Here is a 24945-nt window from a genome sequence, read left to right as displayed (position 1 = left end):
AACGCCCCAATCTGGCCGATATCAACTCCATCTCAGCTAAAAAAAAATATATGATTTCGTAAAGAAGTCAAAAACCCATCAAAAATGACCAGATTTGCCCAAAAGGTGTGGGCCATACAGTGAAGATCGAGCAGCTCTGACTTTATTAGCATGATACATAGTGACTGAAGTGGCTCCAAACCTAGCTGCACTGTTTGTTGTTTATTACTGTAATAACACAGAGGCATGATTTAATAACTTTTCCAATAATCAGTAAAGCTCCAGTTATTTCATTTCTGAAAAACTCGTTTCACTGCTATTATGGCCTTAACGAACAGGGATGAAGCAGGCCGTAATCTGTCTGACACAATTAAAAAATATATATATTAGCGAGAAATTTGTTGTAAAACAATGTGTGTGCTGATGACTGGAGGTGGATTTTCTGTGGAAGCAGCACCAGCCACGCAGAAGCCTGCTGCTTGTAACTAACGTCCCAGTGCGATTGCACAGATGTTGCAATACATACTGACAGAAAACACCAATAACTCTGATGTGGGGGTGCATCTCAGGAGGGTTAAGTGGCGATGTTTCTGCCGATTTCCTCCTTCTGTTTCTCGTTCATTGAACTAGGATTTATACCTTTGTATGTTTTGTCTGTATCCTTGGTATACATTGGTTAATGAACTTTAAATGTCATTTCAATTCTGGAAATAACCTACTACTAAAATGTTGCATTTTGATTTGCAGTATCTGAAATGCTTCTCTTATGCATCCCTAAGAGAACAGAAAACCTATGACAGAATTCCTTGTACTTCCCCGAACATTTAGCTTGAAAAACTCTGTAAAGATTTTCATCTCGGAAAATGAATTTGCTATTATTTCTGATAGGGACCTTTAGATACCCCTACCAGATTAATGCCAGGGAAAACTGAATGAAAATAAGCCAACTGACATCATCTATAAAAACGCTATAAATAATATATAATATAAGAGACATTTGCTTATGTTGGCTGGTGGCTACAGCTATGGCCTGGATTGCAAGCATTTGATGAAAAGCCCTTACTGGAACCACTGGACAACAGAGAAGGCGATTCAAACATTTTTCAGGATAATAATGATCCCTCTGTTCCAAGTTTTAACAAGAGAAATCTACTCGGACGTAATCAATTCTAAGGCTATAAGCACTCAACACTAAAATCCAGTATTTTTTTATAAACTCCAGTATTTGTATGCATTCCGTCAGAAAAGATGACTGGCGAATCAATCTCAGTTCAGAGCACCATTCATTTATGTTTCCATTAAACTGGACTCTTCACTATTACACCCAGGATCAGCTTGCAGATGTAATATTTCCTCCTGGTTGTTTGATGATACATCTGCACTAAAGGTCACTTTTGATTAGAGGCTGAATTGGAATTAATGGCTATTCATATTATTTTCATTATGGAAAACCTAGTGAGGGTCCTCGCTGAGGACACCAAGATCAAACACACGAGAACGGGGAACAATCAGAGGCACAGGGCGCCTCCTGCGCCAGTCCTATAGCCCAAGCCCCGATAGACCCCACATCTCGTCCAAAGCCATGACATTGATTGTTGAGGGTTCCAAGAAAATTGATGTTCTGCAGAGGTTCTGCAGTTCTCTCTGTCAGTCATTAATCACCTTGGAACCGGGAGGCTAAATCAGATTTTGCAGACATATATATATTGTGTAAAAGCTTTAAAAAAAAAAAGCATTTCACAAATGACTAGAGGCCAGTGCAGGGCTTACTGTGTCATTATGTCAAAAGCGTGAAAAAACAAATACATTCATTTTATTTACATTTGAATGTCATTAAAGAAAAACTCCAGCAGCTCAGTAAACTGAAATGTGATGGTGGGATTTCACTGGGATATTTTTATTTTTCTATTTTACCTTTTTTAAAAAAAAATTTTTTATTGCCCCCCCCCCCCTCTTCGGAGGACAACTTTATTTTACATTAAATTCAAGAGCAAAGAGTGTGGCCTTTTTAAGGATAAATGAAGAATCCAAAATTGGAAGGGTGAACAGATGGAAAAATACAGAATTTGAGCAACTATGGTCACTTGACCCTCTGTGAGGAGACCTGTGTGATGGTTCTTATGTTAGGTATGAATTAGGTTTAAACTTCATTGCACTATTATTGGTAAATATTTCCTGAACGCCCTTGTGAACAATGCAGGAAAACGTGGCCCTTGCACTGTGCATGACCTTGCGAGGGAACCAGGCAAATAAGAAGCCTCTATCTCTGTAATTAAATAAATGAAATGATTACTTATAAAATCCTAAACCAGTGCAGCAAACCCTAAAAGGCTCCAATTGATCTGAGAGATTTTGGATTTTAGCTAAAACCCTACAGCCCCCCGAGAAGCTCCAGCGCCCCCCACGTACCACTTCATTAGCATGGTGGCCCATAAGGCGATGGCCGTGCCTTGGAAGGGCATGCAGGGTGACGGGGGGCGGCAATGCGGCAGCAGATTAAGCACCATGCCGCACGGCACAGCAAACAGCACTCATGGGAGAAAGCGGAGTCTATCTGAAGCCTGAGTGATTCTACAGACACTGCAGCAGCATTCCGGGGACCAAATCTGACAGCAAGGTGTGACATCACACGCCGCCACCTGCTGTAATGTCTGCCCCCAGGGGCACGCCGTCAAACGGCAGAGACAGAGACGTGCTCCCCGGCTTACAGTCAGTTCTGTCTTAATGATACAGCACAGTGCTCTCGAGACTCAATACCTTACATAGACACATAAATAAACTGGAACACGTTCACGCTACTGACATTTAATTTCCAGTAATCAGCTACATGCTGCTGTTGCATGTTATGTTATGACTGCTTCTTCTGTGTGTCTGTGTTATATATATATTACGTTGTGGGGACCGAATGGGACCAGTTTTTCGGTCCCCACAAGGGAAAACTCAATTTTATAAAAACCAGTGACTACAATCAAAAAACTAAAAATGCCTAAAGTCTTTTTTTCCGATTACTTATGGTGCAGGTTGTCAGAGTTGGGACTATGGGATTTTCCCCATAGAAAACGAATGTAAAGTCCACATTAAGAGATACATGCAAACGTGTGTGTGTGTGTGTGTGTGCTCACACTGTTCATAAAGACAATTTCACCTGGGTCAAAGTACATGTTTTCCTGCAAAATAAATGGAGATTCTGCTGGAGCTTTTTGAGCTTTTAAGAAAACATCCTCTTTTAACTCTCACTGAGAGATTCCAAATAAACGTCTCAGTCATAAAGGGAACAAGCTGAAATGAACCATCTAGTGATTAAGGCCCCAGCCATGTGTGGTAATGTGACCTATTCTCTGAAGATGTTAATGGGAGCTCCTGGGAGTGAACTGGTGTGCGGCGTGGTGAGGAAGGCCTTCACTGGCTGCACAAACGCTCGGATCCTTAAAGGGCATAAACTGGCAGGAGTGCGTGCTGCGCCCCCCCCCTCCCGCGCATTGAGACATCCGAGCACGTAAAGCCCGTCTGTTTCCCCCCCGACCGCCAGCAACAGGATATGAAAGATGAGGCGATCGCGGCTGGGCGGCCAAGGAAGATGGGCGCCTGCGGCAGAACAAAGGCAGCGATGGATATCGGGGGCGCGGCGCGGAGCGGAAGGCGGCGCCGTCGTGACGCACGGAGCGTTATTTAGCGCCGCTGCCGCGGGTCGCGGGCGGCCGGCGGGGCGGGAAGGCGTCAGGGGGCACCCCATCTGTCTGTCCGTCCCATGCGACCCGAGAGGCAGAGCTGACACACGGGGCTCTGGGTTGCAAAATGGGCTGTTCAGAGCTTAAAATCTGGGACACAGTTCAGCCACGGGTCACGGTGCGAGGGCACTGCGCCAGTGAGCTTCATCGGGCCAAAAAAAGGAAACGACGACAAACATGACTCTGTCGCTTCCCTCACACTGGTTTGCTTTTCTGTCTCCCTTGGGGCATCACATTGATTCTCACTTAGCTGCAATTATTGCATTTCCTACCCCCATTCAGACGATGTTCTCTAAAGGGTGTTAGTCCCGTGATCTGTGATGTGATTTTATAATTTTTTTTTTTTGGTGGGGGGCGTTTATGAAGTGTTCTCTCCAATTTGACACAATCAAAATCGCAAAGGGAGGTAACAAACGAGAGAAAGCAAATGGGTGCGAATGATAAATCTTTCACTTTTCAGTTTCCCTTTAATGTGCTTTTTCAAATCCTGCCAATCACACCGACAGAAAGGTGGCTTTTGCCGCAGGGTTTGTAAAAAAGACGTCTCTCTCTTTAAATGTGTTAATTTAAAAGTTGTAGCACCAATGTCAGGCCCTTGTGTTCTAAGGTTTCATGACCTGGATGGAGGATTCGCTTTGGTCACGTGGGTTTGGCCCGCTGGCTGGGTGGGGCCATTCCACCTGCCCCATCCCAGGACAAACACTCTACGACAGAGGAGCAGGAGGACGGCGCCTGCTCAGGGCCCGGTGCCTTTGAGGCAGGCCTCCAGCCTCCACATGTAGATAGCCAGCAGCGGGAAGTCCGCCCATAGCCGCAGCACGTTGAGCTCGAGGCGGCTGAGCACGGAGCTCAGCGAGGGGCTCTGCTCCCAGGCCAGCCTGCTCCGCTCCCCGCTTTCGTCCAGAAGAAGCCGCTCCAGGACTTGTAGCAGGTAGAAGCAGTTCTCGTACCGAGCCACATCAAACTGGCCAAGCCCTTCGCCCAGGTTCTGAAAGAGATCGACAGCACCAAGGTCAGGGCGCCATGAAAACCAGCCCCATCACATGCCGTCACTGGCCTGATTCTCTTTACCCACGACTGTATCTACCAGTCTGGGTCTTTTTTGGCAAACCAGCGCTGATCCAGCACCATCTGGTCCAGAGACCCTGTCCGGAGTGCACTCAGGAGAAAACACGCGACGCGTCACTATGCAGCCACGGTGCCCCAAGAGCCGTTTCTCCAGGTGAACACCTTTAACGCCCTGTTTTCAGGCTACATAATGACTAGGCACATCACGCTCTTAAAGTCTCACAAGAACAGGCTGGTGTTTTAAAAAGGCAGATGCAATGTGCTGTTGTCGGAATTGAACAGAGTGTATTTTATGTTCCTCTCTAGACGTTCAACAGCTGTGCTGCTTGGACACTTCAATATCTGCCCATCTGTCAATTCAACAGCAGCCTACAATATTGCTAAAGGGAGGTGAAAGACTGGAACTGTTTCCGAATCGCACAAATTAAATAATCATGATAACATCATATTTTTGGGCTGAAGGCATTTTTATTCATAAAGTGACGATTCCAGATAATCTGGCAGGAACCACTTTATCAAGAAACGCATCATAAAGACTTAAAGACATAAAATCCCACGGTCAGCAGAGTGATGTCACCCTCGATCAAGGGCCTTAACCCCAACAGCTGCAAGGACTGACTGATTTTCTCAGCTGCATGCTGTTTTGGATAAAAGTGTCTGCTAAAGAAACAAATGTACAGAAGAAGGGATGAGACAGAGCAAACAGTGACCAGGAAATGGTTAACTAGAAAACACACAGGTGCAGGCTATTCCCTACAATACCGGCAGACTGCTAGCATAGAGAGTAATGTTCATTCCTGGCAGAAAAACAGCAGGATGTGAAAAGCAGAGGCATTTTTTTAATATGCAGAGCCACAAATAAGCAACATCTTCTCCTCACTCTAGACACTGAGCTTCATCTTTTTTCAACATCTTTTGTTATGTATGTTTTTATTTTTCTCATAAGGTCACCAGAGTAGGAAGACGTAGCGCAGAGGACCTCTTTGTTCATCCTCATTCTGTCCCCAGTGCCAGCCACTCAAACAGCACTGGCAGGAACTCTGGGGGATGCTGACCTGCGTGGGTTCCTGCAGCCGGCTGTGATTTTTTCCCTCCTTATTGGATGTCAGGCCCCGAACGGCCCCTCTCTCCCTGCTCTGATCCACGGGAGCTGCCGCATAATGAGAACTCCACACGGCAGCCGGGATTGAAACGGCGCTGGACGCAGACGGCGTCTGAGAATCCGCCGTTGAAGCCCCGCCGGGCGATGTGAAGCCCCTGTGACATTTAAGCAGCCGAGCTGATTGGAGTCCCGGCTCTGAGCCGTGCGGAGATCTCGCTGGGCTATGGCTGCTCCGGAAAACACGACGGGGCCTGATAAGCTCCCCGCCACAGCAAAAACAAAAGCGGCTATCCAGCCAGGTCACCAAAAAACGTAATTACAAAGGCCTGACTCAAAAAAATAGATATTTCTGTCTCTGAAATGGGGTGGGAATACTCGGTTGGATGGACGTGGAAGCACGGCATCTCTCTCCCCAAAACCGTCTTTGAAATCCATCCCCATGTAGGAAACCAGGAGGCGCTGATCTCAGGGGACACCAAGCAGCAAAGGCCGGAAATATTTACATTTAAAAAGCTGGGGGGGGGGCCTGACGCTGCGTGTGAGCTGGGCCTGGGGCGGGGGGGGTTAGTTATTTCAGCATTTCCTACTGCAGATATCAATCTCTATAACCCGACCTATTAGCTAGGGCTATTGTCACTGGTATTCAAACTTGAGAAAATAAATGGAAACGGGTAAAAAAGAAAGGACACATATTTCATGACAAGTTAACTTTTAACTTATTTCACGGTTGGACCGCATGACAAGTCACATGACGAGTGACGCTAGGCAACCTTTAGCCAATGAGGAAGAAGCCAGGCAGTTCTGTGTTAAGTTCACCGCTTGGGCTTCTCTTCGATACTTCTTTGGATGGGGCTACTCTGCCCCCCAGTGAATTATGGGCATCTCACTTAAGAGGCATTGCTGTGCCAACCTGTGCTTTTGGTGCAGATAGAGCATCTTAAAGACACAGAGAACCTTAATCTAGGATCTAGATCTAAACTCCAGGTCTCTGTGAAACTAGACACTATATTGTGTCTTTAATTTAAAAGAAAATGGGAAAACTACCTCTAGGTTTTCTACACCTTAAACAGCCTCTAATGGTATCAAGACACATTTACTAGCAAACAGAGACAACTAAATAGAAAAACACACTACATAAGCGTCCGATCATTCACAGCAAACCGTTATCTACTTAAAAACATCCTCAAGCACTTCAGCAGAATCCCTGTACACACGGATAAGGTCTCGCCTCCACGTTGGCTGAGGAAGTGAACTGACTTCAAAGCAGTTAACCGCTGGCGATGAGGAGCAGTGAGGAGGGACAGCAGGAATAGGCTGCACTCTAACGTGCAGAGTCGTGCAGAGCGATCTGCCCAGCGCATACAGGTGCTGAGCAGACCTAAGTGCCAATGAGACTGGGGTGGGGGGGGCAATGAGACTGGGGGGGGGGGGGGGGGGGGCGCGACGCCATGTCCCACAGGAGTCGGGGAAGGAGGAATGCGGACCCTCTGCTGGGAGCCGCCAAGGGGACGACCGGCTCCGTAACAGAGCGAGTCTGCTGCGCGCTCAAAGGACAGCCCTTTGCCACGGACTTAACACTCATTTAAATGCATAGGCTTTCTGTGCGCGGCCCAAGGCTTGCGGAGATCAACCCCCTCCACCCGCGGTCGGCTAACAAGCCCCTGGCCGGGTGCGGGTGCGGGTGCGGGCTGCTCAGCACTGACACGCGATGATGATGCCAACTTCTCATCATGCAGGACAAACAAACACGTCCGCATGTTACATCTACAGCTCAGCCTTCAAAAATACATCTGCTTCGTTTGATCAGCTCCTGACGCAGTGAAGGCAGAAAATAAGAACCAAGGAGATACAGCAGCTCTGGGCAGAGTCTCGCCCGGTTAGACGGAGCTCCAAGTCAATGCACTGCTTCAAAGCACAACAAAGGATGTCATGTTCATCCTTAAACGACACCGAAAATGAGGGCAAACCACAAACAGCCTTAGTGCAAAGAGCACATTCATAAATTGAATCACTACACACAAAGCAATGCAATACTAAATGCAATACTAAAGCAGGCAATTTTGTGTACTTCCTGGCAAGCTGATTGCTGAACATGGCAAAAAGCCATGTGATGGACTTACCGCGAGCTTCCTTGGTCTGTTTTGACATGGTGTCCTCCAAGAGTGACTTCAATTGTGCACAACATTCACAAACCATTGCACTTTTCAGCTCTAGTGCCATTAAGACACTAATGTCATATAAATGCAATTAATAATGTAAATGTAATATGACTTTTGTAACAGACCTGAAGGTCACAATATTACCACATCCAGCGCTTTGCCAAATCATTCCCTTGAGAAAATCATACACTTCTCTGATAAGATTATGCATTAATCTTTTTCTCCAAGTGATATTTCAATTCAAAATAATAATATGTCAGTTTTATAAACATATTATTTTAATGCTGCTTGCATATGTACTCAAACCTTTGAGCTGAAATTTTACTCCAAGTGTGTGTCTCACTCCAGCTTGATGCAATTTATGCCCATTCTTGCTGGTAAATCTGTTCATCTCCCCAGAGTTGCTTAGAAACAACTTGCGGACAACGGTTTTCAAGTCTTGCCACAGATTCTCGGCAGGACTCAGATCAGGACTTCCACTAGGCCACCCTAGGGCACTCGCTGCCTTCTTCTGAAGTCACTCCAGCGCGGCTCTGGCCTTGTGATTAGGATCACTGCCCTGCTAAAAGATTACATTTTGCCCCAATTTTAAGTCTTCAGCAGGCTGAAATGGGTTTTCCTCAAGTATCTGCCTGTAATTTGACTGACAATACTTCCCTCAGTCTTGACAGGCTTTCATAGTCCCTGTTGATGAACAGCAACCCCTTAGCCATCAGGCTTTACTGTAGGGATGATGTTACCTGGGAAATGTATTGTGTTGAGCCTTGTTTACTATTTGTAGACTACAGTTCAGTATTTAATACTTTGATCCTCTCAAGACTTTTTACCAAGATTCTGGGCAGCTGGACTGTAGACATTCTGAATGGCACACACTAGGATGTAAACAAACCCATCTCCAACTTGATCCTCAACACCCCTCTGTTCATAACTGTGTGACAAGACACAGCTCCAATTCCACCAGGTTTGCTGATGATGTCACCATCGTGCGACACAGCACCAACAACTGTGAGTAAGCCTACAGGAAGGAAATCTGGCTCTTGTCTAGATGTTGTGCCAGAATAACATCAGGAAGAACAAGGAGCTAGACATCGATTTCAGGGAAGCTGGAGGCACAACTCTCATCCACAGTGCCAAGAAAGCTTTGGAGAGTATAAACATGCTTACATTCCTAAGTTCTTGAAGTGTTCCTCACACACAACCTCAAAACCAAGAGCAAACCAACGTGAATATGCCTTCCAGATGATGCCAGGAGCTCTCAGCAGCTTCCACACAGTGGAATCCATTCTCCCTGGATGCATCATACCGCGGTATGGAACCATCTCAGAATGGTACCCCGAGGGTAGTGCAGTCTGCTCTGGCCATGACCACGACACATCTGTGTTCACTTCAGGAGATGTTCACCACATCCTGACTCAGAAGGGCGGGGCAGCGCTGTCAAAGTTTTCAGTCACGCCGCACACTCACTCTCGTCCCACCTCTGCTTTGAGGAGACGACCCAGGAGCGACAGCACAAAAATAGCTTCTACCAGGAAGTCAGAAGGTTCCACGACAGTGCCTAGGTATAAAACACAGGTGCACTGCAGACCTAATGAGTCATCTGCTCACCAGTCAACACATAATTTCAGTGTCCTTTATTATATAATTCAGTTGCTTTGTATTTATTGTTTTCGTGTCCTTTGTTACTGCTACTTACTGAAATTCCTCTACTGTTACCTGACAGTCTGCAGGGGTCATGTGAGCAAGCATCTCAGAGCATGAAGTACAAATGACAAAATGTGCTCTCTGCACGTGAAGGCTACAGGATGCGGTTTCAGAATGGGTCTGACCATCACAGAGTAGAATGGAAGGTCTCCTTGAGATGGAGATGCCTAGTTACCACTTTGGGCCATGTGAGACATGCCGCAAGGTGCATCTTCTCCAGGCAATAAGAACACAACAGCTATGGCAGGCATGACGAATTCGGCAAATCTAGTTTCACAGAAGGGTCTGTCCTTCTATCCAAATAACCACCATTAAACCACCATTGAATCGCTTAACCACCATTAAGCTATTTCAGCAGGATGTGTGGAACTTCAGACTGAACAATGGATATCCCATCGGCTTCCTGTACCTCGCCGAGTACTAGGTGTGGCGTGTAACAGGTAATGGGCTCAGGCAAGCAGATGGAGGTAAAGAAAGCTTTCACTGCACAATCTGCGGAGTGCTGTACGCTGTTCAGAAAGGAAGCAGATTCACCGAGCAAATGAAAATCTGCTCCTCACAAGGGTAAGAGGAATACAAAATGTAACAAAGGCATCACATCCAAATCGGGATAAAACATATTCCCTGCTCTCTCCGATGACGGATTCGAAACACCACAGCTAAAAAAATAAAAAATAAAAATCAAGGAGACTTGGAGCTTGAGCTTCCTGTGATTCAGTGTCCTGCCATGGACACTCAGGCCGGAGCAGGAAAACGCCAAGAGCACTAAGGAACTGCTGAGGAACCACCAAGAAACCTCATCTTCAGATCCTCAGCCTAGAAGGACTTAATGCTTTCACAGGAGTACGGTGCAGCACCTGAATATTCAGCTGCATGAAAAGTTCTTAATTTTTTTTTAATTAAATTATATATCAAATTAAATTAAATAATTAAACAAAATGATAATTGCTATATAGGATAAGAAACAGCAAAGTCAGGTCAAGATGATTGTCCCCTTTCTTATAGATAGGTGAAGAGCATTCAATAGTTCACTACTGTTTTCATTCCAATAAATTACAAGCTTGAGTCGCTAAAAACACTACAACTCTAAGGACGCGAGAGGTACAATATCGCACAAAGCCTTCCGTTAAGTTCTCTTTTCAACACTTCGACAGACTCTTCCCTGACCCCCACTGTGGGCTCCCTTCGATTTTAAATGCCCCCACAAAGGAGAATTCAGGTAGCACTTTTCCAACTGGAACTGTGATTCACGTCAAACTAATGAAAGCATGGCATTTTGTGAAGGTCTCAGTGGACTGTAGTGCACAGTTGAGGTAATTCATAATAAAGAACTCCATAAAAAGAGCTGTTCTCAGAAATAATCAATATCCTAACCCTACACCATGAGAGCTGATATTAACTTCCTCACTGGAGAACTTAGTTATTGTTGTCTTGCTTAACAGGGGGCACAACTGTGTTTTTTTTCTCTTGAAAAGGATGTAGAGATATTGTTTTTTAAGCAGACATATATAGTTTACCAAATAATGTTTTTTATAGATTTCAGAGGTCACAAAAAGCTTCTGACTTCTTAAAAGGTCATTAAAAGCCCTTCTTACTCAGTCTTAAAATCTCTTGCACCTGAGCATCTATAAGATACAAAGTGTAACTCAGGAAGCCCAGTTCGATGACGTGCTGATGAGCATCACTGGTCCATGTCTTCTGAAGCTTGGGTGTTAAGGGACACAATATCCAGGCCAGTGATAGTGGGGGAGGGGGGGGGGGGGTCTTTTAATTTCCTCTGCATGGTCTAAGCTGTTTTCAATGGCTTACAGTCCAGAGTTAATAGCATGCAGATGTTTTAATCTTTTGATCAACGCGTGATCTTTTTTCAGTCAGGCCTCTTCTTAAAACCACTTTAGTACTCAGCTTTGATGAAACGCTTATCAAACATCAAGACCTCAGAAGAGTAAATGTGGTGCATGCAAGTCTGATAAAAATATGTTCTTCTTAACAAGACCTGTGTACCATGTGCACAAAAAATGTGAGCCGAAGCCAATTCCACCACCTCGACACCGTTTATGGTTGTCAAGAACGAAAGGAACAGATGTAATTATCACGGCCATTGTCTGCCTTAAAAGACCAATATCAACATACATAGAAGACATGCTGCACATCACATTTCTTTCACTATACCTGACATCAGAAAACTAGAAAGGATTAGGGTGCTTTTCCACTGCACCAGGTAATTAAAGAAAGTACCAAAAGTATGTTACTTCAAGGTGCTGATTTTCCTCTGGGGTAAAAACTTTTTTCTTTTTTTTTACTCTGTCATAGGAAACAAAACTTAGCAAACTTTGCAAATTTAATGATTGTTCCTTTTAAAGATTATCCAGTATATATTAAACAAATCTGTTTAAAGTTTACCTTTGCTGCATTGGCATGCTCCGTGAGGCAACCATAATCATTTTCATCCTTGCAGTTTAAATCATTCCCAGATGGGAATTTATGCTGAATTCCTTTATGCTGCTTTGGTACTTTAGGTACTGGTACTCGACAGGAAGTGGTGCGGTGTAAAAGCGCCCGTACTTCGCATACACCCTGTGCAGGGGCACCCTGACGATTTTCAGGGAAACCTCTCACGCTTGTGTCACTATTGCCAGATGTGTTCATAGACGTAGCAGCTGTCTAGTTCACAAGCTTCATTTGCAATCATCTTCAGTCGGCTTAACCTTTGTGTTGCTGTATTGTGATATTTACATACACGTTTCACCATTTTACTAAGATAAGCCATTTTATTAGATACCCAATTATGATATTGCTGCAGTCAAGTAGTGATATTTAAGTTTGAGTCGAACACTGTGCACTAAAGACACACTGAAGCCTGTGCACGGTGCACCCCTTAAATTTTATTCTGCAATTTGCTTTGATCATGTGACCCCACCCAGCTGCATCCTGGTTCCATGGTGGAAGCGAATTCCCCCTGGAAATGTGTCTCGGGATGAGGGAGATGGCTTTGTGTGCTGAGCTACCCAAACGCTGACACGTTTACGTGGGTAAGTTTGCAGTAAACCAACAGGGGTGCCTTTCCGCAACCGTGGAAACGGAGGCGGCAGCCCGGCGTGAACGGCGGCACGCCCACTGTCACACCGACACGGAATTCCATTCAGGGTCCCAGTTTCACAGCTGTTACAGGGTGGTTTCCTCTAGACTCTTCTGTGAAACAGACCTCCCGTGAAATTGGGAGACAGCAGCCCTCGGGCAGCTTCTCCCCCAGCGCTGGGACACGGCAAGGCAGCCCTGACGTGTTTTCACGTCCTCCGGTTCTACCAGTGACTCACAGGCGTGGGAAAGGCAATGGAAACCCACGGGTTTGTTAGAGGCTCTTTGTAAAGATGATCTTTTCTGGGTAGTTACCACTCTTCATGACTGTACAGCTAATCTTCAAAGGGTGGAGAGCCACAGTGATTTGCTAACGCGGTTTCTGGCGGTGGGGGGTCTCCTCATCCCTCGGATGAGAGGAGGAGAAGCTGGTGGGGGCTCGAGTTCAGACTCATGAGGGATGGTGGAGAGGGTCAGGGCATACATGTCAGGGGCGGCGGAGAGCTGCCGTTTGGGCGGGGCGAGGCTAAATGTCTCCATCCTTCATACTCAGGGAGCGGCTTGTCTCTCCTGGCGAGAGGTCCGGTCCACCTCCACAGCTATTAATATCTGGAGTCGAGACACGACCGTCAGGGTGTGACCGATTGCAGGACAGGCCGATAAATCCACAGATCCTGTCCGTGTGAGGCAAGCAGAGCTCTTTAACAGAAATGCAGATAGATGAAAAAAACGTTTAGGATAGAGCCAAAAAAATTATACTCCAAGTCTATTAAACGTAAATTATTCAATATTTTCCGGATCGGAGTCCCACTCGTAACTGAAGCCGATAGCTCTGGAGGGAGTATACAGCAGACCGACATGCCTTTTAAAACGCAAAATGTCCCTAAACGTGCGTTCCTGAGCTGGGCGGCAGGCGCCTATCAACCAGACACCTGTGCGGCTGTCGCTTAAGGCGCGTGCCACTGAAGGTCCTCCGCGTCGTGCCGAAGGGGCCACATGATCGCCAGGTGTCAGTCGTTCGGGAAACATCTCATCTTCTCGCCAGTAAATCAAATATAAGAGTTCAGAGCAATGCTGCGAACGACTTGCTTCAGCGTCCCTGAGACGCCGGCAAACGCCGACTAGCCACGATAAGCTGCTTCAGATCGAGGGGAACCTTGCGCTGATATCCAACGCTGCAGATTAGATGAGCCGCAAATACTGACGGCGACTAAATCCTACCTGTAAGGCTTCTGAAGACTCAAAGTCTGGCTTTCTATCTAAATACAGAGGAAGATGTTCCTGAAAACAAAATGCCACATACTTTAATACCCCCAACAGCCATAATTCCTACAGTGGAGACATAATGGTAAATAGAGATGAGTTACAAGCACGGCTTCTTCTTAAATGTGGCTGTGGCTGGGACAGACAGAGATTATGAGCGTACTTTATCTCAGGGTGTTGTGTGGGTGCACTTTAATTTCCCTGAAAAGGTCACGCTGACTGCACAACAGCTCAAATACCCCACAAGCCCGAAGACATTTGCTGTTACGCTTTTAAAACTGACAAGAATCACATGAAAGACAAAAACAAGAGCAGCAATTCTGAACGGCAACATTTCTGATGTTCCACCGTTTTTCACAACACTGACAATTGTCGAATCACGAAACTGCTGATTCAACCAAAAATCAAAAGCAAAAAAGTCACACCCCAGGGTAAGAACTGGGTGCTTGTCTGTGTGATGGTGCAGAGTACAGGAATTTAAACTGGAACTGGCCAAACTCAAATTGACCAAGTTCTTGCTGTCCAGTAAAGCACGTGGTTAGAGAATTCAGTGTCATTAAACTGTCCTTCATGTGATGGACTGGTACCCTGTTCGGGGGCCCCAGCCTTACCCCCTGTCCTCTGAGGGCCAGCACCCTGTTCGGGGGCCCCAGCCTTACCCCCTGTCCTCTGAGGGCCAGCACCCTGTTCGGGGGCCCCAGCCTTACCCCCTCTCCTCCGAGGGCCAGCACCCTGTTCGGGGGCCCCAGCCTTACCCCCTGTCCTCCGAGGGCCAGCACCCTGTTCGGGGGCCCCAGCCTTACCCCCTCTCCTCCGAGGGCCAGCACCCTGTTCGGGGGCCCCAGCCTTACCCCCTGTCCTCCGAGGGCCAGCACCCTGTTCGGGGGCCCCAGCCTTACCCCCTGTCCTCCGAGGGCCAGCACCCTGTTCGGGGGCCCCAGCCTTACCCCCTGTCCTCCGAGGGCCAGCACCCTGTTCGGGGGCCCCAGCCTTACCCCCTCTCCTCTGAGGGCCAGCACCCTGTTCGGGGGCCCCAGCCTTACCCCCTCTCCTCTGAGGGCCAGCACCCTGTTCGGGGGCCCCAGCCTTACCCCCTCTCCTCTGAGGGCCAGCACCCTGTTCGGGGGCCCCAGCCTTACCCCCTCTCCTCTGAGGGCCAGCACCCTGTTCGGGGGCCCCAGCCTTACCCCCTCTCCTCTGAGGGCCAGCACCCTGTTCGGGGGCCCCAGCCTTACCCCCTCTCCTCTGAGGGCCAGCACCCTGTTCGGGGGCCCCAGCCTTACCCCCTCTCCTCTGAGGGCCAGCACCCACGCTCCCCATGACCCTGCTCTGGATAAGTGCTTATAGGACATGACTGAACAGACGATGTCTGCTGACATCTTATCCATTATCCGTTATTTATTCTGCGTGCTGCGACACTCGGGGACATTACCAGGCAATGTCCTCAAATACATCTGCCTGCCCGCGACTCTGACTGTGGTAAGTGGTCACATGATGGATGGAAATGATGAGTGGAAACTGCATGACTCTCACTACTTTATCACCGCCGCAAAAAAACAAAAAGGAAAGACTGATGCAGCTCCTCTATAAAACATGAAATCCTACAGGTGAACACACTACTATACTAACAAGTTAAATACAAAGGCTTTTTAATACCAAGACACCAAGGTACACCTGCTCAGTCTATCCATCCATCCATTTTCTGAAACTTCCTGTCCTATTCAAGGTTGAGAGGGTCCAGAGCCTATTCTGGAGGTTACAAGCACAAGGCAGGGAACAACCCAGGATGGGGCACCGACCCATCGCAGGGCTCAAACTCACACAACCTCCTTAGTCATTAATGGCTAAAAATGTCACCAAGAAAACGTGTGGACAAGTGTCCTTATTTCATCTGCAGACAAGGTATACAGATTATGCAAATAATGTTTGACACCGTTATGCTGTTTATCATCTTCACAACTGTATGGTGCTGCAGACAAGTGTGGCTGTCGTTTCTGACTTAACCACCTCCATTCTCCTTGCGGCTGCAAACCCTCGGATTAAAGCGTGTACCGTTCGATTGCTCCGGGTTTCGCCCTCCTGAGGAGCGAGCATTCAATGAAAAGCGCCTATCTCGCAAACGATTCCCTTACGAGATTCCTGCTCTGATAGAGCGCGGATTCCGAGCCAGCAGGCGCTGAGAGTGCCTCTCTCCTGGCGGTAGAGGCAGGCAGCCTCCGAGCCAGCAGGCGGTGAGAGCGGCAGAGGCAGGCAGCCCCCGAGCCAGCAGGCGGTGAGAGCGGCAGAGGCAGGCAGCCTCCGAGCCAGCAGGCGGTGAGAGCGGCAGAGGCAGGCAGCCTCCGAGCCAGCAGGCGGTGAGAGCGGCAGAGGCAGGCAGCCTCCGAGCCAGCAGGCGGTGAGAGCGGCAGAGGCAGGCAGCCTCCGAGCCAGCAGGCGGTGAGAGCGGCAGAGGCAGGCAGCCCCCGAGCCAGCAGGCGGTGAGAGCGGCAGAGGCAGGCAGCCTCCGAGCCAGCAGGCGGTGAGAGCGGCAGAGGCAGGCAGCCTCCGAGCCAGGCTCTCTTACGTCGGGGTATATGCTCTGGTCTCTTGTGGCAGAAGCAGTCTGTTCCTCCTACAGACCACCTCCAGACTACAGCTCTCGCTGACCCCACACAACCAGCTGGCAGTGGCCTTCTCTACAGCCTCAGACAGACCTTTGCAGTGGCCTGTACTGCGAAGTGGAGTTACTGGCTTATTGGGGTAACTTGTCGGATTTAAGGTAGTCTGGGCCAAATTTAAGTGAACGAATATGAAGTTTTTAAACTGTGGTACCTTAAATCCGACAGGTTACCCAGACAAGCCAGTAACCTCGCTTCGTAGTACAGGCCACAGACCTCCGCTGAAGTTCGCTCTCACTCCCATGTGCAGTCAAGGCAGCCAGCTGCTTTGAGACACGCCGCCCTCCGTGCTGCTCCGTGCCCATATCTTGCTGCACGCCCACCCACCCCACCAGCCACCTCTCCGCAGCCCTGGACGCTGTGACATGACGGACGGTGCCTATTTACCTGAGGCCCTGCGTGTCGGGTGACAGCGCTACCGCTACCGCTACCTCACTGACTCATGTGGTGAGTCACTGAAGGCTGCCTGACATATCCCCCCCCCCAGGTGTCCAGCCTCTTTCCCACTCACCCATTTTAATAACGGCCCCCATTATGGTGATAATTCCCCCAAGGTCTTATTTTTATAGAACAGCAACCTGCTGATAAGAAGAAAACCAATAATATGTGACCTAAATTCCCTCGTTTTGTTCCCTCGTTCTGAGCGTGACTCACATCACCACAGCTACAGCAAAACAAACACACGAAACCACCCGGGGCGAACCCACGGCCACGGCGGCGATTACCGCGCCTTTAAAGAGAAACAAAGGAACAAACGTGACACAAGGGGAGTCCCAGCCTGCCCTTGTACGCCAAACCCACACAGCTAAGTACACGGCTGCTGCAGAACTCCCACGATCCCGCAAACGCGCCAAGACACAAACACGTAGCAGCTGTGGTCATCTCATAGCAAGGGGTTAACCAAAAGAAACTGATTCTCGAATATGCGCATATAAAATCGCTGACAGAAGGGGGCGCTAAAAATAAAAGTGGCATGACAGGGCTGCCCTTGCAGGGCTTCAGGGATGGGGATCCAGAGGAAAATCTTCTCATCCTTCCCCAAGTGACAATATTTTTTTTTAGAATGATTCTGTAAAATAACTACCGCAGTTCTGTCGCTATATACAATGTACTAATGCAGCCCAAACAGAGTACGAGTACAGCAATGAAGATCGATACATGACAACCTGTTTATTAGTCATGTTTATTTTTCCTCCCTAGAGTCAGTGCAGAGGATGGCTTTAGCATTAGCACTGATTCAAGATCAGCAGGACGCACTTGGGAAGCTGGAGAGCGATTTCATAACGAACTGCCACCTTTAGATGCATTTAAATCAACACAATGCAGAATTCAACACAACAGCAGGATTGCTTCTAGTATTTAGGAAGACTGCGCTGATCTAGCAGGTGTCACAGTCAGCTCTCAGCCAAGTCACACACTAACTTACACTCTAAAAATACAGTGATGCTCTCTGCACATACGGTACGTGAGCCTTCAAGGAACTCAGCAGGTGAAAAAGGCGTCGCCGGGTTTGGAGAGGCCACTAACGACTATCTTTCTATGGATTAATCTATCGACTATTTCATTGATTGTTCAATTAATCTAAATGATTAATTTTCCTCTAGAAAATCAAACAGACCGTTTAATTAAATTGTATTTTGACAACAACAAACTATATGCTATTGCAGGCCTTTAGATAATGCAGGCCTTTAGATAATGCAGGCCAGCTTTTCTGCACTATATGGACATTATTTTTCACCAGCAATTCAATAAGCAAATTATTAGTATGCCTAAAATATTAATAAGATGCATATTGTGACGCCCAAAAGTTAATAATCTGTATAAATTTGCCATGTGTTTATGCTTATTAAACTTAGCAGGCCACATGCGACTGCTTTGCTAAATCATGGACACGATAAGCACTGAAGAGCAAAGACTCAGGCTGCCATCTCACACCGATTGCCTCCAGTGCGGCAAACACCAGCAAGACGCCGCAAAACCTCGGCCACACGCTCTGCTCACTGGCTCGGTAAGCAGTCCTATCCTTCAGAAAGCTGCTGGATGTTCGGGCAGAATGTTCTGCCCGCTGCATCTTGTTCTCATTAGCGTTTCCCCTGGCTACAGTGTGTGTACGTGTAAAATTACAGCACCCCAAGTGACTCATTCCAGAGTGACTCATTCTTATCGGAAATGGGGAATTACCCACTGTCAGGTTTCTTATTTGTTAATACTTCTTCGTGCCTGCAGCTGATCAAGCTTCCCACCAAGAAAGCATCATGTATCAAAAGGCTGCATCAAACCCCCCCCCCCCCGATCTACAAAGTTACTTTAGATACATGTGGCTGCATATCATAACATTAGTGCTTTTCTGTGACTGTAATAGGAAGACAAATGTTGGGACACCAGGCCATTACACCTACAGGAACTTTTATGGCATCCCATTCTACATCCACAGGCATCAGTATGGAGCTGGTCCCCCCTTTGCAGCTATAACAGCTGCCACTCTTCTGGGAAGACTTTCCACAAGATTTTGCAGCGTCTGTGGGAATTTTTGCCCATTCATCCAGAAGAGCATTTGTGAGGTCAGGCACTGATGTTGGACGTGAAGGCCTGGCTCACAGTCTCTATTCTAGTTCATCCCAAAGGTGTTTGATGGGGTTGAGGTCAGGGCTCTGTGTGGGCCAGTCAAGTTCTTCTACACCAAACTCACCCAACCATGTTTTAATGGACCTTACTTTGTGCACTGGGGCACAGTCATGTTGGAACAGAACTTTACAGTTGGCACAATGCAGTCAGACAGGTAACGTTTTCCTGGCATCTGCCAAACCCAGATTCATCCATCAAACTGCCAGACAGGAAAGCTGGATTTGTCACTCCACAGAACACGTTTCCACTGCTCCAGAGTCCAGCACCAGTGTGCTTTACACCACTGCATCCAGCGCTTGGTGATGTGAGGCTTGCATGCAGCTGCTCAGCCATGGAAGCCCATTCACTGAAGTTCCCAGCTCTCAGTGCTGGGGTTAATGCCAAAAAAAAGTTTGGAACTCTGTAGTTACAGAGTCAACAGAGCGCTGGGGACTGTTACGCACTATCCATCTCAGCGGTCAGTGACCTCGCTGTTACTTCATGTGGTCCTGCCACTTCGTGACTGAGTTTCTAAAGGCTTCCTCTTTGCAATAACACCACTTACAATTGACTGTGGAATATCTAGCAGGGGAGAAATTTCACAACCTATGACGGTATCATGCTTGAATTCACTGAGGTCTTCAGAACGACCCATTCAGTCACAAATGTTTGTAAACCTGACTGCATGGCTGGGTGCTTGATTTTACACACCTGTGGCAATGGGTCTGATTGAAACACCTGAATTCAATGTCTCAAAACTTTTGTCCATGTAGTATACTTAGGTACCTTACAAAAGAAGGCCTCAGAGCAGAGAAACAAGCCCTTCAATCTATCGATCAAGGCTGACAGCAGAGAGTAGCAGGCAATAATGACATTACAACAAAAAGGACCACAAAGACTGACCTCTAGTCAAAGGACACCATCTAACAGCACAGAATACAGCAAGCAGGAGCCTTATGCTGAAATCCCAGATTGGACGAAGAGACAAAAATCGATGTCACCAGATGAGGTTAAGGAGAAACACGTGAAGGTGTAGAACCTCCCGATCACACAAATTATAATAACGATCAGAAAAATCTTAGTACTTGATCAAAAAAACCCTTGTAATCAACAATCAGCATTGCACTGAATACGAAATACTTGATAGAAAACTAAAGAGTTTGATAGAATACTAAACACCTAATTATTTGGGTAATTATACATTCCAGTTACAACTACTGAATATTTATTTTGCTTTGTTCATCATCAAAAAATGGCATACGTATCTAATGCATTTCATTTTTTATGCATCTGAAATGAGGAATTAGTATGGGCTTGCTGACGTCAAATTACGCTTCACTGAACAGAACTTGATCGGCAAATGCGAAATTTCGTACCACAGAAAGTGCCAGAATTTCCATCTTCAGAGAATTGTGTAATACTCTAAAGTTCCATGTTAAACAATGGCTCATGCCAAAGAATCAATGTGTTTCACTGAATCAGAAAGCTGAGTTTGTATGACTGCTGTCAAGCAACAGCACTGACACATATCAAACAATGAAGATCTGTCCAAAGCACATGATCGGGGCAGTATGCTTGGTGTCACGTGAAATAAGGCCTGGTTTAGCTCACATTTTCATCAAAATGAGCCCATCTGCAGCCAGAGTGGTGAACCTTAATGGCTTAATGTACATATATGGCAAACGGCTAACCTGCTACAATTCAACACACCCTGAGTAGTAAAAGCGAATTAGTTCAGAGTCACACATGATCGCATCAAACTCAGAGCTAGGTCGATTATCAAGTTCCAAGATCAGATTGGGTTTCTTCTGACACAACTTGAAAGAATAACAAACAAGTTACAATTATTATAAATAAAGGACTGTAACATTAGAGATAGTAGATAAGGAACTATGTGTTATCGAATGACACGATACTACTTTAAACAATGCGAGTGCGTGGTGTGGATGAAACAAGGAAGAGTCCTTTCAACCTGAAGGTAAAAAAAAAAACTGCTTAAGACATGAATAAGGCAGTGAGTGAATTTAGAGGTGATGCATGTGTGTTGCATTCTCAGCACGCCTGAGCGTGCATGCATGCATAATTGCTTGCAGGAAGCATAAAGGGCTGGAGCCTGTGTTTGTACCTGCAACAGGTGTTCCCCAAAGGCATTAACTTCACAGAAGGCATGAAGGATGAACGGCAGCTTCAGTGACGGGCTTCCACCCAGAGCAGCCAGACAGTCAGCCAGTGTCTCCTGCCTCTGGAACTGAAGCACACCAAAGAGGGACACGTGCATGAGGAGAGCAGCCTGCAGCGTCTCCGGGGGGGGGGCAGCGGGCCATGGGGGGTGTTTAATCAGTCAGGCTGGCTTTTAACACCATGCCAGCAACCAGGGCTATATTCATGGCATTCGAATGAACAGTAAAACCAATTAACAAATAATAAAGGTTAAAAATTGCTACCAACAATCAAAACAATCTAAAGATGTTTAAGATTAGGTTTTAATAAAAGAACAGAAAAGGCCTCTGGCTTGACTTTACTAGAAACTTCAGTTGAGCCAGGAAAATGATCAAAACGCCGCAGGGAGTTTAAAGAAAAACAAAACAACGAGTGTAACATGTAGGACATTTGTGACATTTGTTCAAGGTGTGATTTCACAGGGGAGTGATCACATGACCACTCATCCTTACCAATGGCAGATGACGTCATACACCAGTAAACTGACACTATTGCTATTACTGCAGACAGATGATTAAGAAAAAGACTAAATGTAAAGATAATCTTATGAGATCCCACAAATCCTTATGGGGACTTGTGAAAAACATTGTAATACCATCTCCTGACTGCTGAAATGAAGGCACGCGAGCATCAGCAAATCCCTACAGCACATGGAGAAACACATGAAAACACGGTACAGAGCTGTAAACGTGCCCTTTACAATCTGCATTCCCCCCTCGCCTTGCCGACACCGCAGCTGCGAGCATGCGAGCATCCGCCCGCCGAGGACCCAGCGCTGACAAAGACCCGAAGGCCAAGATCATTTAAGCAGAGAATCCGCCCTAATCGTCTGCAAAGGTCACTTTCCGAAGCACGGCTGCGCTATACGCTGCTGACGGAAATGCGCTCCAGTACGCTCCCTCGCAGCCCCGGCCGCATGAAGACCAACTGCCCAGTTCGACGCCTGTTTGCCTGCGCAAAGCGCTTAAGGGTGGTGGCATGTTCTATGTAAAATCTGACTAATGTACTAGGACAGAACGGACAAGACAGATACTTTATTGATCCCAAAGGTAATTAAAATTCTAAAAAAAATTATAAAATATACTCACTTATTCAAATATAGGCTCACAATGTGATACAGAACCCAAGCTTCATATGTGCCTTGTGTTCTGCGATACGCAGAAGTCAGAGAGAGTCATTCCAGGATTTAAGGAGATTCCTTCCAATAAGCCATAAACAGGAAGATGAGCAGGACTCTGTAACATGGGGCACAAATGACTGGTCCTTGTAAACACTTAGCAAGTCAAACTAGAGACTGCAACTGGTAACCTGTGTGTGTAAAAGAGGGAGGGGCCAAGGCACTAACATCAGGTTCTGGGTGAGGGTCTGATATAACGACCACCCCCTGAACGTAAGGACATTCAAAAGGTGCGGGTTATGATCATTATGAATTACTGAACAGCAGAAATCTTATACACATTTGACTGCTTGTAGAAAAAAAAAAATCTTATGCTGTACAAAATGTGACAAACGAATGTGGCTGTTAGGCAAAACACCCACACACAACCAGGCAAGCAGCCATCCCCTAAACAAAAGTAGAAACGGGAGCTTTCTCCAACGACTGGCGCGGAAAAGGAGTCTGTTCCGATCGTGTGTGACAATTGAGCAAGACTGGGCCTTTATAATCTGCAATTCTCTCTGGCCAATCAGGGCGCATTGGGCTTCAGGTGCTGACATCCCCACAGCGCTTAACCAGCCAGTTAGAGGCAGGCCTATCAGGGGCAGCAGAAACATCACACCCGCTGAAGGACGAGACACAGAGCATCAACCCCCACTTCGACCCTGCTGGCCATTCTGATTGGACGTGGCTCTGTCAATCATCCTCGTGGCACGCCTGGGCCTGGCTGAGTAATCCAGGAGTGTCACCGTGTGCCCAGTGATTTCAACACTGTGTGCTCCACCAGGGAAATCATCAGTGATTAAAAAGGGGCACTGAAAACCTCGAGAGGCGCGTGGGCACGCTATAGCCAGCTGAAGTCGGTCCCTCTGCCGCCATTTCCCTCCTCTCTGCTGCCAAGACTCACTCTGCTGCAATCCAAGACCCAAGACCCACACACAGCTCACACAGGTGAGGCCCTGTGAGAATAGCAAGCTGGCAGCTGATACTGCAGGGCAAGCTCGCCTCCCTCTCCTACGCCGTCTCCAGACGATTAACATGCTGCCTCTAAAAGGACACTTCGCGGTGTGAAAGGACGCCACCTGGCGAGAGTCCAGGCCACAAGAGAGCAGCTGCAGTAATGCAGGTCACCTGACAATGAATACAGGAAATACTGTAAGTAAATAAAGCCTGGTGAAGCTTACAGTTGTGGTCAGAAAGTTACATACACTCATCAGGGGCATGAATGTCATTAATTTTGGGTTTTTCATTATTTATTTGAACTATTCCTTTTCCAGGGTGGAATGATTATACAACGTACATCTTCAATGATTTTTAAAAACAAGAATTGGGCGCACAAGTTCAAATACATTTTGGATTTTCTGCAATCCACACAGGCTCAAATATACACACACGCCCTCTAATATTGGGTTAAATGACCCTTAGCAAGCTGCACCTTGACCAGACGCTTTTTGTAGCCATCAACAAGCTTCTGGCATAATTCTGGCTGGATATTTGGCAGAACTGGTAGAGTTAATTTAAATTGGTTGGCTTCCTGGCACAGACCTGGCGTTCAAGCATAGCCCACAAATTTTCAATAGGGTTGAGGTCGGGGTTTTGGGAAGGCCATTCCAGAAGCTTAATGTTAGCCTGCTTTATCCATTCCAAAACCAGTTTTGTGGTGTGTTTGGGATCATTTTCCTGCTGGAGCACCGAATGGCGTCCAAGTTTCAACTGTCTAGGTCAGGGGTCTCCAACTCCGGTCCTGGAGAGCTACCGTACAGTAGGTTTTCCATCATACCCGGCTTTTGATGAGTCACATCTGTTCTCAGGTAAATACCAGGAACAGGTGTGACTCATCAGAAGCCAAGTGGGGCAGAAAACATAATGTATAGTAGCTCTTCAGGACCGGAGTTGGAGACCCCTGGTCTAGCTGATGATTTGAGGTGAAACTTGTGTAAATCTACAATTCTCCTTCTTAGATCTTCACGGTTCCATGGACTTTCCCATTGTTCTGAGTATTGATCAATCCAATGAGTGCCGTCAAACAAATTCAAACTTGTGCATCCAATCCTTGTTTTTAAAAATCATTGAAGATGTATGTTGCATAATCATTCCATCCTGGAAAAAAAGAACGATTCAAGTAAATCATCAAAAGCCCAGAATTAATCAAACATTCATGGCCCTGATAAGTGTATGTAACCTTCTCACCACAACTTCACACAAATGCCTTCATGTAAATGAGGACTGA

At 46.9% G+C, this 24945-nt stretch overlaps 1 protein-coding gene across 3 annotated transcripts in view; it reads right to left on the bottom strand.

Annotated features, from left to right (window-relative positions):
* Positions 1-4148: 4148 nt before the first annotated feature.
* The window catches only part of mei4 (meiosis-specific, MEI4 homolog (S. cerevisiae)), a 30060-nt gene continuing 9263 nt past the window's right edge, over positions 4149-24945 (bottom strand). For 2 of the 3 annotated variants that reach the window (XM_072702954.1, XM_072702955.1), the window contains exons 4-5: positions 21465-21587; positions 4149-4695 (exon numbers count right to left, since the gene is read on the bottom strand). In XM_072702954.1, coding sequence (XP_072559055.1) covers positions 4444-4695; positions 21465-21587 — 375 coding nt within the window. In that variant the 3' untranslated portion in view covers positions 4149-4443. The remainder of the gene's footprint in view (positions 4696-21464; positions 21588-24945) is intronic. The other variant, XM_072702956.1, reaches the window with a different exon arrangement.

Source organism: Paramormyrops kingsleyae, chromosome 19 (genome assembly GCF_048594095.1).
Source record: "Paramormyrops kingsleyae isolate MSU_618 chromosome 19, PKINGS_0.4, whole genome shotgun sequence".
Classification (NCBI taxonomy): Eukaryota; Metazoa; Chordata; class Actinopteri; order Osteoglossiformes; family Mormyridae; genus Paramormyrops; species Paramormyrops kingsleyae.
The sequence above is the reverse complement of the archived record's forward strand: the minus strand, read 5'-3'. Positions and strand labels throughout refer to the sequence as shown.